A 13388-nucleotide genomic window follows, 5' to 3' on the forward strand; every position below is an offset into this window, starting at 1 on the left:
TGGGTTGGAGTTTTTACCACTCAAGATATGAACATGACACTAGGGTGGCTGCCAAATAGTTTTCCCATCCCAAGAAAAATTTCAAGATTTCAAAATATTATCCCGTTCTGAATTGGGACAAAAAGTTGAATATCTGAAAAATTGTTGTGAATCAACAAACTGAAAAATGTTTTGGCTAATTTTGTTTGATTTTGACCTTTTTATACTATGTTGTTTACTATAATTAACTTACATTTCTAAATGAAAAGTAGTTCTGAAGAAAAAAAAATCCAGAATTTTTCATTTTGAAAATGTCACAATGTCCAATTTCAACAATTTCAAAACATTTTTTCCAAAAAAAATTTCAAAACATGAAATTTGTTGAAACTGATCCTTTCCCACGAACAGTTTCCTAGAGCCCCAAATACAGATCTCTCCCTCTTCCTTTGCAGATAACAATATGTGAGAGAGAAGACCTAAACTGCAAAATTGTTTTCCCTCAAATTATAGAGCAAACAATGACGATGAATAAGGAATATCCAGGACTAAAGTGTTTCATCATGAAGTCCAACACGTAACAAGGAAGTTTCTTTCCCCTAGTGATGTGATGAGCAGCTCCAACAAAAATTGCTCTCTCTCTTTTGCAACTTCAGTACTGCTAGTGACATTGCTGAAGACCAGCAGGACCTTAGTTCCTTGTTAGGTATGGTGCTAATCCCCAACCCTGGTGCATCCATGGAAAGCAGAGTATTGGAACTGTGCCACCCAGCCAGGTTCTGAAACCCTGAGGTCTGTACATATTCCAAGGGAAAAAATTTTGCCCTCACAGATAGCTCTACAAGGCTTATGCAACTCCCCAACCGGTTCCCTTGCCTAGGGATATAGGTACAAACTCTGACCTGCCCATATGCACTAAAATGCACGCACTATCTTACTGACTCAATACAGAGAGCAAATTCTTTCCCAGAGGAAAGACAGCCACAGAGAGAGATTGAAAGGAGCCATTGAACCAGAGCTGTCATCTGGGAGCAGAGTCCAGGGCCCACTGGGCCAGACCTCCAAAGTGATCAAGTGGAGGGGGACATAATGTTAAAGAGATTCCTCAGCACCTGCACTATGATTATTTTGTTCTCATGGTGGGGAGCCCATTCTTGAACATATCTTTTCCCCGCAGTAGATGTGCAGAGATGAAGGACTGGAGTTATAACCCTTTTAACCGAAACTGGGGAAGAGAGAAGGCCCAGGATCCATAGAGGTCTGATTGTGGGGGATAAGAAGCTCATTTGCATAAACACCTTTCCCTCTGAGTAGCTTTGCACCTTGTTCCAGCAGAGCAAGTGCAAACCCCTTCACTCACCCATACATACCAGGCCGCAGGATAGGTCAGACCAGTAGAGAGGCACTATAAATTGTGGTAAGGGATTACTACAAACTCCCACCCAATTCAATAGCAAAATTACCTGACTAAGCATTTCCAACATCTGGTCCCTAAGTTTACACTTTTTCCTATAAATTGTTACATTTGTGTTTCATTTAAAAGTAAAGAATGTGTCTGGTGCTGCACTCACAGTTCTCTACAGATTTAATCAGTAAACATTAGCTTGTTCTCTAATTCCAGGGCAGATATCTCCAAGTTCTCAAAACTCTTCTCTAAACACTCTGAAGTAATGAGTGACAGAATAAACCATAAACTCAGTCTGTTTATGCATAATCTATGCATAATTTGCATTAGTGCTAACCCACAGGAATCAAAACTCTCCCTGATAGATGAAATTGTGACCAACTTTGGTAATGAAGTTACTGATAAACTTTGATCAACCTTTGCTTTATCTAGAATCTCTCTGAATTTTATAATTGCTTTGTTTAACTGTTTTATTTCATTTATCTGGAATTTAGGTAATGATCTATAGCCTCAGATCAAGCTCTTAGAAAAGCAAAATTCTCCTCCCAGTCACATCAGTGTTACTCCGTTTGTACCTCATGGCACTGCACTGATGTGATGCATCAGCATAATTGTCTCACTTGTCTTTAAGGAAGTGATTGAAGGCATATTGCCTTTCACTGAATTACCTATATAAAGCTCAACATTCTATGACAGGTTGCTGGGAGGAAAAACAACAGCTGCAAACAAACAAAGGTTATATAAGATAGTTGGGCTAGCTCCTCGGCTGGCGTAAATCAGCATTGTGCCACTAGTGGTGTTTAAAGGGCAGAATTCACCAAGTCGAACTCTTTGTTTTCTAGAGTTTGCAATATGAGAACGCTAGAACACAGACTGGTTTCTTCCACAGTAAATATGTTTTTGTGGAACCCAGTTTCTGATTACTATTTCAACCAGGAATCTTAAACCAAGAATAACTTTTAATGGTTGTTACGAATGATACAAGCCCATTTGCTTTATATCCCACAGGCTGTTCACTCACAGCTCCTACGGGCAACAAAATGTACTCTCTGTCTTCACCTTACGTAACTACTAAGGAAAATCATGCCAAGCCACTGTTACTTAATCTCACTGCTGAAGATCCAATTCAGGAGGAGGTTAGTGATTAACCATTTACTACCAATAACAGGCTACCTCACATAAAATATTCAGAAGAGAACCACTTTCAAAGTGCTGGCCATGGCTGAAGGCTCAGACAAATCCCCATTAAAGTTGTGTGTGGTGTAGAAAGCCTTGCCAAGGCCTCTTTGCACTTTAAGTGAATTTCACCCACACTGTAGAACTGCCTCTTTTCATCTGCACTTCCCATTTGCCGTTGTGCTATTAAGCCATTCCCCCAAAGGTCCACACTGTAGAAATCTTTCCGCAATTTCTGAAGAGATGTCACAGTACCAGCCATTCAGCACAGATCACATTGCAGTTCACTCCTAGCAATATAGAGTATGGCACCTACGAAGGTAGCCAGCCACCTACATAGGTAACAAAATAATACTGGGCTTAATCCTGAGTTCTTTAAATAAGTCAGTGCCTGAGTTAAGGACCTCAGGATGGGGGCCATGAATAATATTCTGTACTTCTACTGCATCTTCTATCCAAAGATCTCAAAGTGATGTTCTAACACTGATGGACTAAACCTTGCAATATCCTTGTGACGCAGGGGAGTATAATTATCCCCATGTTACAAATGGAAAATCTGAGACACAGGGAGATTATTATTCATTTCCATTTTTTTATTTTATTAATCCATTGCCCAAACTTGTGCTAGGAATCTCACAGCACATAGAGAATCCCTGCCCTGAAGAGCTTACAGTCTAAATTGATGGGACACACAACAGATGTGGGAAGCGGTCAGAGATGCAAGCAAAACTGAGAGCATCCTAGGCATATGTCTTGTTAGCTCTATGATTTTATTTTTATTAATTGCCTCCTTCCTCCCTTCCCTCTTCTCATGTCTCTCAATCCCCCATTGTCCTTGTTACATGTGTTGTTTCCTCTGTTCTATACCCTGGTCCCTTCTCACCCCATACCTGAGATTCAAGGATGAGTGGGAGAAACCAAAAAGGAAAACACAGTCAATGAAGGTGGGGTTGGTCTCCTGGGGGCCAGGATCAGCATAGCCAGTCCGGACCTTGGAGTTTTTGCCAGCTCTTTTCACTTTACACCTGCTCCTGTTGTAGGTAAAGAGTTTGAAAATATGCTGTGAAACACTAATGCTTAAATAATGGTTTAAATGTTCTCTTGAAATAAGAAATAATAAATGTAGTGACACTGGCCAAATTCTATCCTCAAGTGTATTACTGTATTTTTCAAAGGAATTGCGAGGACAGGACAGGACGTAGAAGTAAGAAAGCAGATGTTTATGCAGTCATGTAGATATAATTCCTCACCTCAGCATACTCATATCCTCTTTTTACAATATATATAATTCTTCTCTGCTTAGGGCCCAATTCTATTCCATTGAAGTCAATTGGACTTTTACTATGGATTTCAATGGGAGCAGGATAGTGTCCTTAATATTAATTTCTACCATGGATTATGTGTGAATGGCTCCCATTAAAACTGTCCAAGGGCAGAATTCAGGGCTTGAACCTTTAGGTGCCCTCAGCTTCCATTCATGTCAATGGGAGATTCACAGATATGAACAGGCCAACAGCATGGACCATTATGACCATCCAGTCAGATCTCCTGCATAACACAGGCTATGGAATTTCACAGTGATGCCTGTATCAAGCCCAATAACTGGTGGTCAAAGTAGAGCATATCTTTTAGACAGAAATCCAGTCATGATTTAAAGAGTCCAAGTGAAGCAGAATTTACCACATCCCTTGGAAATTGTTCTATTTTCACTGTTAAAAATTTGGGGGGAAGATTTCCAAAGGCTCAAAGAGCAGTTAAGTGCCTAGTTCCCATGGATTTTCAATGACAGTTGGGCATTTAATTGTCTTTTGTGCCTTAGCAAAGTTTGAGCTGGAAAATGAGATGCCTTGGGGATATTTTCTGACTTTCATTTCCAGACTTTGGATCCCATGCCCTTGATTGCTAGATTAAAAGGGCTTCTAGCACTAGATCTTGTCTCCCTGTTTAATACTTACAAGCTGTAATTAAGTCACCTTTGAACCTTCTCTTCCATAAGCTACAAAGGCTGCCAGCACCTTGCAGGATCAGACCCTTGGCCTTTCGCTTTTTCACAGTAAATAAAAACACCACATATGAATTCCTGTTCAAACCAAAAACACACTGCATTTCTGCATGTATTTGCAAAGACATATTCATATCCAACTCAAGACTAGTGCCAGTGAAAAGTGACAAAAAGAAAAGGAGTACTTGTGGCACCTTAGAGACTAACAAATTTATTTGAGCACAAGCTTTCGTGAGCTACAGCTCACTTCATCGGATGCATTCAGTGGAAAATACAATGGGAAGATTTATATACATAGAGAACATGAGACAATGGGTGTTACCATACACACTATAACCAGAGTGATCACTTAAGGTGAACTATTACCAGCAGGAGAGCGGGGGGGCGGGAAAAAACCTTTTGTAGTGATAATCAAGGTGGGCCATTTCAAGCAATTGACAAGAACGTCTGAGGAACAGTGGGGGGGGGGAATAAACATGGGGAAATAGTTTTACTTTGTGTAATGACCCATCCACTCCCAGTCTCTATTCAAGCCTAAGTTAATTGTATCCAGTTTGCAAATTAATTCCAATTCAGCAGTCTCTCGTTGGAGAATTGGAATTAATTTGCACCCATGGGGGGACACATCTTGAAGAACCTCAGTTACTGCACAAGATGAGTCACCCTCTTCTTCTTCGAGTGATGTCCCTGTGGGTGCTCCACTGCAGGTGACTATAAAGCAGTGTCCCTAGTTGGAAGGCTGGGGCTTCAGAGCGACACGTATTGCCAAGGAGAGGACAGCCTGCCCTAGGAGAGTGTCTGTTGAGATGTCCTGCGTAATAGCATAGCGCTGGATGAAAGTGTCTGTCGGAGCCCATGTAACAGCCTTATCAATGTCATCAATGGGGACATTATTAAGAAAGACAATCGAGATAGATAACGAATATGTGGAATGTGTACTGACTGAGATAGGAGGTTGTCTATCGTCAACATCATAAGATAAACCCATACACTGTGAGATCCACTTAGAGAGGCGTTGTTTAGATATGGCAGTGCCTCTGGAACTTTTGGTGGTAAAGGAGAATAATTGTGGAGATTTCTGGAAGGGTTTAGTCCTGTCCAAGTAGAGGCTAATGCGCACCTTATGTCTAGGGTGTGAAAAGTTGCCTCCTTTTTATTACTCTGAGGCTTCGGGAAGTTCGGTTGATTGCGATAAAAAGATGTTGGGACCTCAGGTAAGCATCTTGGGTGTGGGCACAGTGTAACTTTATCTTTATAAAACACTGTGTATGGTGGATATGCCATGAGGGCCATGATTTCGTCTACCTGTCTAGCAGAGGTGATGGAGACAAAAAAGGCCATTTTCATTTATAGGTGTATGTAAGAACAGGTTGCCACTGGTTCAAATGGGGGCTTAGTCAGAGAATGTAGGACTGGCCTGGGGTCCCAGGCCGGGGTCTGCTATCATATATGGGGATAGAGATATTGAATACCCCTCAAGAAGCACTTTGTGAGCAGATGTGCGAAGGAGTGGCTGTCAAAGGGGGCGTGAAAGGTAGTGATTGCTGCCAGTTGTACCCTAACAGAACTATTGGCCAATGCTGACTGTTTAAGGTGTAGAACGTAGTCAAGAATAAATGGCAACGGAGCGTGTGCTGCATCTACCTAATGTGAGGCACACCAGCAGTGAAATCTAGTCCTTTTGTGAATGTAAGTGTATCTGATTGTGTCACGCCTACTAATCAATTGTATCTGTTTGACAGTATCTGAGCAGATTATTTCTGGACCCTGGAACCACAGAGGAGCCAGGCTCTGAGTAGAGCATCTGTGGATTGGGATGGAAAATGTGTCCTGTGAGAGGAGCCATGGTGTTAGGTGGAGAGAGATTCGTCGGCATACCATCATGCATAGAAGGTAAGTATACCAGACCTGTAGTGGCCATGTTGGAGCTATTAGTAAGACATGAGTTCGGTCCTCTCTATTTTGCAAAGTACTCAGAATAGGAAGGAAAAAGGAGGGAAGGCATTAAGGAGTGGTGCGTCCCAGGTTATGAGGAATACATCTCCCAGCAATCCATGCCCCAGTCCCATTCTGGATCAGAATTAAGGGAAGTGGGTGTTGTGTTGAGTGGCAAAGGGATCTATGGTGGGAAGGCCCGATCAGCTGAATATGGGTTCAAGTGCTCACATATCCAGCTCCCACTCGTGATCGTGTGAGAATGTCCTGCTCAGTGTGTCCTTGGTGGTGGTCTGGTGTCCCAGGAGGTACATGACTGAAATGGAGATGTTCTTGTGGATATACCAGTTCCACAGTTTGATCGCCTCTGAGCATAAAGAGTGGGACCTCACTCTACCCTGCCTGTTGATGTAATACATGCAGGTGAGATTGTCCATCATCATTCTTTATGTTATGATGTTTGAGAAGAGGTAGGAAATATCGGCAGGCACTGCAGACCACTCGTAGCTCTAGGACATTGATGTGTAAGATGACTTCAGTGGACAACCATCTACCCTGCACTGAGCGTTTGTGTAGATGCACCCCCTAATTGATTAGGGAGGCATTGGTGACTAGGATCATAGTCGGTGATGGTTGTACGAAAGGAACTCCAACACAGATGTTGCTGGGCTGTGTCCACCACAGCAGTTAATCTTTGACTCGCCTCAGCACAGATAAAAGTTTGTGAATGCTGTGCTTGTGGGGGAAGTATACAGTACGGAGGCATGCTTGAAGACACAGCATGTGCAGTCTTGCATGCCTGACCTCAAACGTAGCTGCTGCCATGTGACCTAGAAGCCGGAAGCACATTCGTGCAGAGATCTGGGGGCAGATCCAGGCAGCAGATACTAGATCTGTTATCGCTGAGAATCTGAGAGATGGTAGGAAGGCTCTGATTATATGACATATAACTGCACATCAATTAATTCCAGCTGTTGTACTGGTGTTAGGGTGGACTTTTCTAGGTTTACGAGGAGACCTAGCTTCATGAACAGATCTGTTTTTAAGTGGGTGGCTTGTAGAGCATAGATTTCAGATGGGGTCTCCAGGAGACAGTCATCAAAGTATGGAAAAATGATAATTCCTTTTTTCCTTAGTAGGTTGAAACTACCACGAGGACCTTGGAGAACACCCGAGGTGCTGTGGATAGTCTGAAGGGCAGTACTTTGTACTCACAGTGGTCAGTGCTCACGACAAACCAGAGGAATCGTCTATGGGCAGGATGTATAGAAATATGAAAGGATGCATCTTGGAGGTTGAGGGCAGAGAACCAGCCCCATTGTTCCATGCTGGGATAATAGTAGAGAGGGTAACCATCTTGAAACATTGCAGCTTGATGAATCTGTTTAGATTGTGATGGTCTAGGATATGATGCCAGCCACCAGGCTTCTTCTAAATCAGAAAAGAGTGGGAGTAGAAATCCTTTCTCATGTGTTGGGGAGGGACCTGTTCTATGGCTCCCAGTTGCAGAAGGTGATTTATTTCTTCCCGTAGAAAGGACTTATGAGAGGGGTCCCTGAAGAGGGAAAGCGGGGGGGGGGGAGGGGGGAATTGGAAGGGGAAGGAGTATCCTTCCTTGACTATCTCTAGAATCCATTTATCTGAGGTGCTGAGACTCCAAGATGGGAAAAATTGAGCTAGTTGGTCACCAAACTATTGGAACATCAGAGATGGTGGGGATGACTGGAACAAGGGAAGGCTTCTTGGGGCCTTGACCACACCTTCAAAATTGTTGCTTTGGTGCCAGTACATGAGAGAGAGCCCCTTGAGAAGTGGGCCGTTTACATTTAGACGGAGGCCTTTGTCAGTGGCGTTGGGTGTTGTAGTGGCATTGAGAGATATATTGTTGAGTTTGGGATTGCGGTGGGAGTTGGTACTTCCCCGAGCGTCTCTTTGGTGCTGGTGTGCATATCCTGAGAGAATGAAATGTAGCTCGGGTGTCTTTAGGGGAGTGCAAAGAGTCATCTGTACACTCAGAGAATAGTTCTAGCCTTTTAATTGTAAGTCCTCTATTGTGGTTTGTACCTCCTTAGGAAAGCCCAAGAGGTGGAGCCATGATGCATGCCTCATGACCATAGCAGTTGCGATGGATCGAGCAGCTGTGTCTGCAGAGTCTTAATGAGGCTTATAGGCTGTACAGGCTAGGAGGTATCCCTCCAATATCAAGGACTGGAATAGCTCCTTTTTGGTCTTTGGTAGATCATAGCAAAGTTCCTCCAATTTGGAGTAGTTCAGATAATTATACTTGGCCATGAGAACTTCATAATTTGAAATCCTAAACTGGACTGTGGCTGAAGAGTATGTCTTGCATCCAAATAGGTCCAGACATTTCCAATCTCTGGCTGGCTGGCTAGATCAAGATTGGTACCGACGGCTCCTTTCCTACACCGCATTGACCATCAACAAATTTGGGGTGGGGTGTGAAAATAAAAATTCAGCATTCTTTGCCGGAACATATTTTCTGTCGGTGTGTTTGCAGGTTGGAAGGATGGAAGCCAGGGTCTGCCACAGAACTTTTGCAGATTCGAGACAAGCCTCATTGATTGGTAGTGTGATCTTTGAGAAAGAGGATGCGTGGAGGATATCAACAGTTTATGCTGTTGGTCTTTGACTTCCTCCAAAGGGATCTGTAGGGAGTTTGCAATCCTATGGAATAGATCTTGAAAGTGCCTGAAGTCATTGGCAGATGTAGGGGATGGAACATAATTGCCTCATCAGGTGAGGAGGAGGAAAAATGTAAAGTTGGGGGAACCTCCTTTTCCTACTCTTCCTCCTGAGTTGGTATCAGTCGTGGTTTCACTTCCTAAGGATGAGAGATTGATGGAGAAGGAGAAGTGTAGGTCTCTGGCTTTGCTTTCTGGGACGGTTCCCAAATTGTGCCCTGTACCTGGCCGAAGGGTCCCAATATGGTCAGTTTGGTGGGAATGGCACATGTGGTTGCATCCACAGTGACCCTGCCAGGACGGGGGCCAGAGGTAGTCTGCATATAGTGAGGATAAGCTGGTGCAATTTGTCCAGTAGTCAAGGGAACAATGGAGTCCTCCTTCTCCTCTTCCTCCTCCTCACTGGGGAAGGAAGGTGTTGTCCTTGACAGAGAGAGGGAGGAATGTCGTAAGTCCAGAGAGGAGGGTAGAAATGGGGGGAAGAAGCCGAGACTCGGGAGTGTCAGATACCAGAGGTCTTTAGGGTATCTGAAGTCTTGTGGAAGGGGAAGGAGCATTATCAGAGCCGTTGTAACACACAGTGATGGAGAGAGAGTGTATGTCCCTGAAGTTTCAGAAGATGGCACCAGAGATTTGGCTGGTGCCAGTGACTTGGCCGGTACCGATGACTTGCCTGATGCTGACGATTTTGGTATTGATGATTCGGTCGGTGCTGGTGACTTGGCCAGTGCCAACTATTTTGATGGTGCTGAGGACTTACTCGGTGCCAACAGCTTTGTCGGTGCCAGAAACAGTGTTGGTGCCATAGCTCCTGCAAGCGGGCTGCTTCGCTCCCCAGAGCTGGGAAACGGCGTCGAGGGCTGAAGGTGCCCAGACAATGTCTTTAGACCATTTCTTTAAGCCAGTACCAGAGCTACCTGGATGTGCCCTGGAGCTATGTCTTTTGTTGGATGAGGTTGAAGCCACCGATATAGCCAGGAATGGTGTTCTGGAGGGTTGAGAGTGTGAGGAGAAGGAAGCCTGTCTCTTGTCATCTGCATGATCACGGATGACTTTCTCTTCAGAGGGCATGGAGAGTGGGGGTCGGCAGACAATCTGGCAGAGCATTAAGGCCTCTCTGGGGAAGAATCCGGGCCCAGGTCCAATCCTGGATGTAGCGATTTCTCCATGAGGAGAAGTTTCAATCTAATATCCCAATTCTTTCTAGCTCTGGTTTCAGGCTGAGGCAGTGAGAACTTGAGGGACGTGTCCCTCTCCCAGACAGTGGATACACTGTGGGTGGATGTCCATTATCGAGAAGGTGGCCCAACAAGAATGCTCTTATACCTGGGAGAGCCGGGCATAAGGGAAAAGGGCTTCCCAGTCTGGAAGGCAGGAAGTGGGCAATACGGAAACCTAAGCTATGAGAATAATTGTAAAGATAAAGTTAAAACAAAAGAAAAAAATTTTTTTACAGATAGAAGTTGAAAGAAGAAGAGGAAAATACTAACTACTCTATCAGGTAAGGAACTATCTATGAGGAGCAGCAGGCTCTGCTAGCGGCTTCCGTCCCAGACCAAAGGTAGTAGAAAAGGAACTGGGGCTGTCTGTCTGACCAAACAGCGCTCTCTCTCTCTCTCTCTATATATATATATATATGTATATGTCCTGTGTACAGTGTGAGAGAGACAAGATGCGCATGTGCAGTCCTACAGGCACTTCTGGTGAAGATCTCCGATCCCAGGTGCAGGAGGCCCTGCCGCACCTACAACTGAGCACCAACAGGGACATCACTTGAAGAAGAACAATGAACGAGTCATAATGATGTCTTTAAATAATCGTTAATAACTAAGCATCTGATGTAAGACAGCCTTCAACCTCATTCCACCACACACTTCTTGAAAATGTTTAATGAACAATTGAGTGGATGTCCTCACATTTGCTTTAGCTTTGTAATACAGATTTGTGTGTTTGTATTTTATCAAGGAAAGTTTCTCTCAAGGGAAAATAATTGACAAGTCATATTTTTCTTGCCTTGATGTTTGAAATTCATCAGTCATGACTAGATAAAGTTAGCACAGTCTCTCTCAAAGAAGCCAAAAAGAAACTGTGACATTTCATAGTGGTGTGAACTGTTCATCATCTGCTGCGTAGACTCCATTAATCTGGCCTGCTTTTAAATCCAGTATATCGCAAGGAATCCCATTTTCTGTTGTCACTGGTGTGTCACATTTGTCTTCTAAATCGCCTATCTCTACAGACTCATTGTTATTTCTAAAAAGGAATAACAAAATTACATTACTGCAATCAAAGTGTACCATTCAACAAAGCCTGGACATAAGAAAAATAGTTTAGCATGCACTTTTATTAAGAAGTTTACAACACACTATATACAAAGAGGCATAGTCTAGTCATCTGAGGATAGGAATGGGAGACAGAAATTCCTAAGTTATTTCTAATATCACTTTCACACTGGCACCCTTCTGTTGCCTAACTTAACTTCTATACCTCAGTTTCCCCTTCTGTAAAATGGCTTGGAGGAGGGTGCAAAATAGAAAAGGAAAATAAAGAATAAAATACACATTCATATACTTAATAGATTTCAAGGCTATAAGGAGCCACCATGATCATTTAGTCTGACCTACTGCATAATACAGGCCATAGATTTCACTCAATGATTCCTGCATCTATCCCAACAACTTGTGGTTGAACTAGAACAGATCTTGGCATCCAGCTGTGACTTAAAGACACATGTTAGATGTTACAGAATATACGCACCACATTTCTTGGTAATCTATTTCAATGGTAAGTTTCTCTCACTGTTCTAAATTTGTATCTTATGTCCAGTTCAAACTTCACTAGCTTTAACTTCCAGCCAATAGATCTTTGCCTGCTAGATTAAACAGCAATATGTCTTGCATACTTTCACTTTTCCAGACTCAAACTCTGATACCAACCATACTAAAATAGCTGCTGAAGAAATGATCTAAACTGACAAACTGTAAGCAAATTTAGTCAACAATGTCTATATAGTACCTTTAATTTCCAGATTTATTTTGACCTTGATATCTGCTGATTCATAGCTGAAGAACCTGCTGTACTTTACAGACTGTAGCATCAGCAACTTAGAATGATAAGAAACTTACAGGTTAGCTACAGTATTTCTTCCAATCCCATAACACATTGTGACAACCTGACTCAGACTTATACACCAGTAATATTAACAATAATAAAACTTTATTGACCTGCGAGAGATACCTGGACTTTAGAGACCTGCTTAAAATAAATGAGAGTGACTAATCAACTCCTCTCCTCCTGCTTGTGACATGCTTTTAAAGGGAGAGGGTGCACAGTCACATGCGCAGTATGAGACAGTCCCTGCCTTGAAGAACTTACAGTCTAAGTAGACAAGACAGTCAGAGGCTGAGATACAGGAAGTATTATTATCCTAGATGTACAGAAGGGGTAATTTCTGTAAGAGTAACAGAGAGATTAAGGCTCAGATCCTCAAAAGGATTTAGGTGTCTAACTCCCATTGATTTCAGGGGAGTTGATTGATGCCCAAGATCACACAGGAAGTTTGTGGCAGAGCTAAGAACTGGACCCAGATCTTCTGAATCTCAGGTCAGTGCCTTAACCACAAGAACAAGCATTCATTCACTTGTTGGGTTTTGTTCTTGTTGTTTAAAACCTGGGATGGGATTAGATAGGGAAGAGTTTCGCAAATTCATACTAGTCTTCTGAATACAAAAAAATAATTTGAAAGCCTCACCAAACCTCCAACTCCATGGGGTTCACTCAACACTAGCAGTAAATGTTATTTTTACCCAGTTGTTTCAACCTCTTTGCCTAAAATGAGGCACTTTTATACTGGGGCAATCTCTGCAACATCTCAGTCTTCACACATAAATCCATTTACATTGGATTATTCATCAGTATTTTTTTTGCCACTGGACATTTGCTAATTTTTAAGCTATCCAGCTGTCCATAAGAGTTTGTACTTTCCCAATGTATCTCCGATTCCTGTTTGAGCCTGTAATGAAATCATAATGCTTGTGACAACATATCAATGTCCATGATGATCCAAGTCAAATAAAGGATGCTCTCTTCACTGTATGGTCAAGCAGGAGAGTCTCAGATGAGCTTACAGATGTCCTTATCTAAGTACAACTATCTGAAATCACAGCAAGTAGGAACATAATGGGAGCCGGGA

The 13388-nt window shown here is 42.9% G+C and overlaps 1 protein-coding gene across 2 annotated transcripts in view; it reads right to left on the reverse strand.

Moving 5' to 3' along the window:
* Positions 1-3129: 3129 nt before the first annotated feature.
* The window catches only part of CLTRN (collectrin, amino acid transport regulator), a 41393-nt gene continuing 31134 nt past the window's right edge, over positions 3130-13388 (reverse strand). For both annotated transcript variants that reach the window (XM_048861618.2, XM_048861611.2), the window contains exon 6: positions 3130-11449. In XM_048861618.2, coding sequence (XP_048717575.1) covers positions 11293-11449 — 157 coding nt within the window. In that variant the 3' untranslated portion in view covers positions 3130-11292. The remainder of the gene's footprint in view (positions 11450-13388) is intronic.

This window comes from Caretta caretta, chromosome 1, assembly GCF_965140235.1.
Source record: "Caretta caretta isolate rCarCar2 chromosome 1, rCarCar1.hap1, whole genome shotgun sequence".
Taxonomy (NCBI): domain Eukaryota; kingdom Metazoa; phylum Chordata; order Testudines; family Cheloniidae; genus Caretta; species Caretta caretta.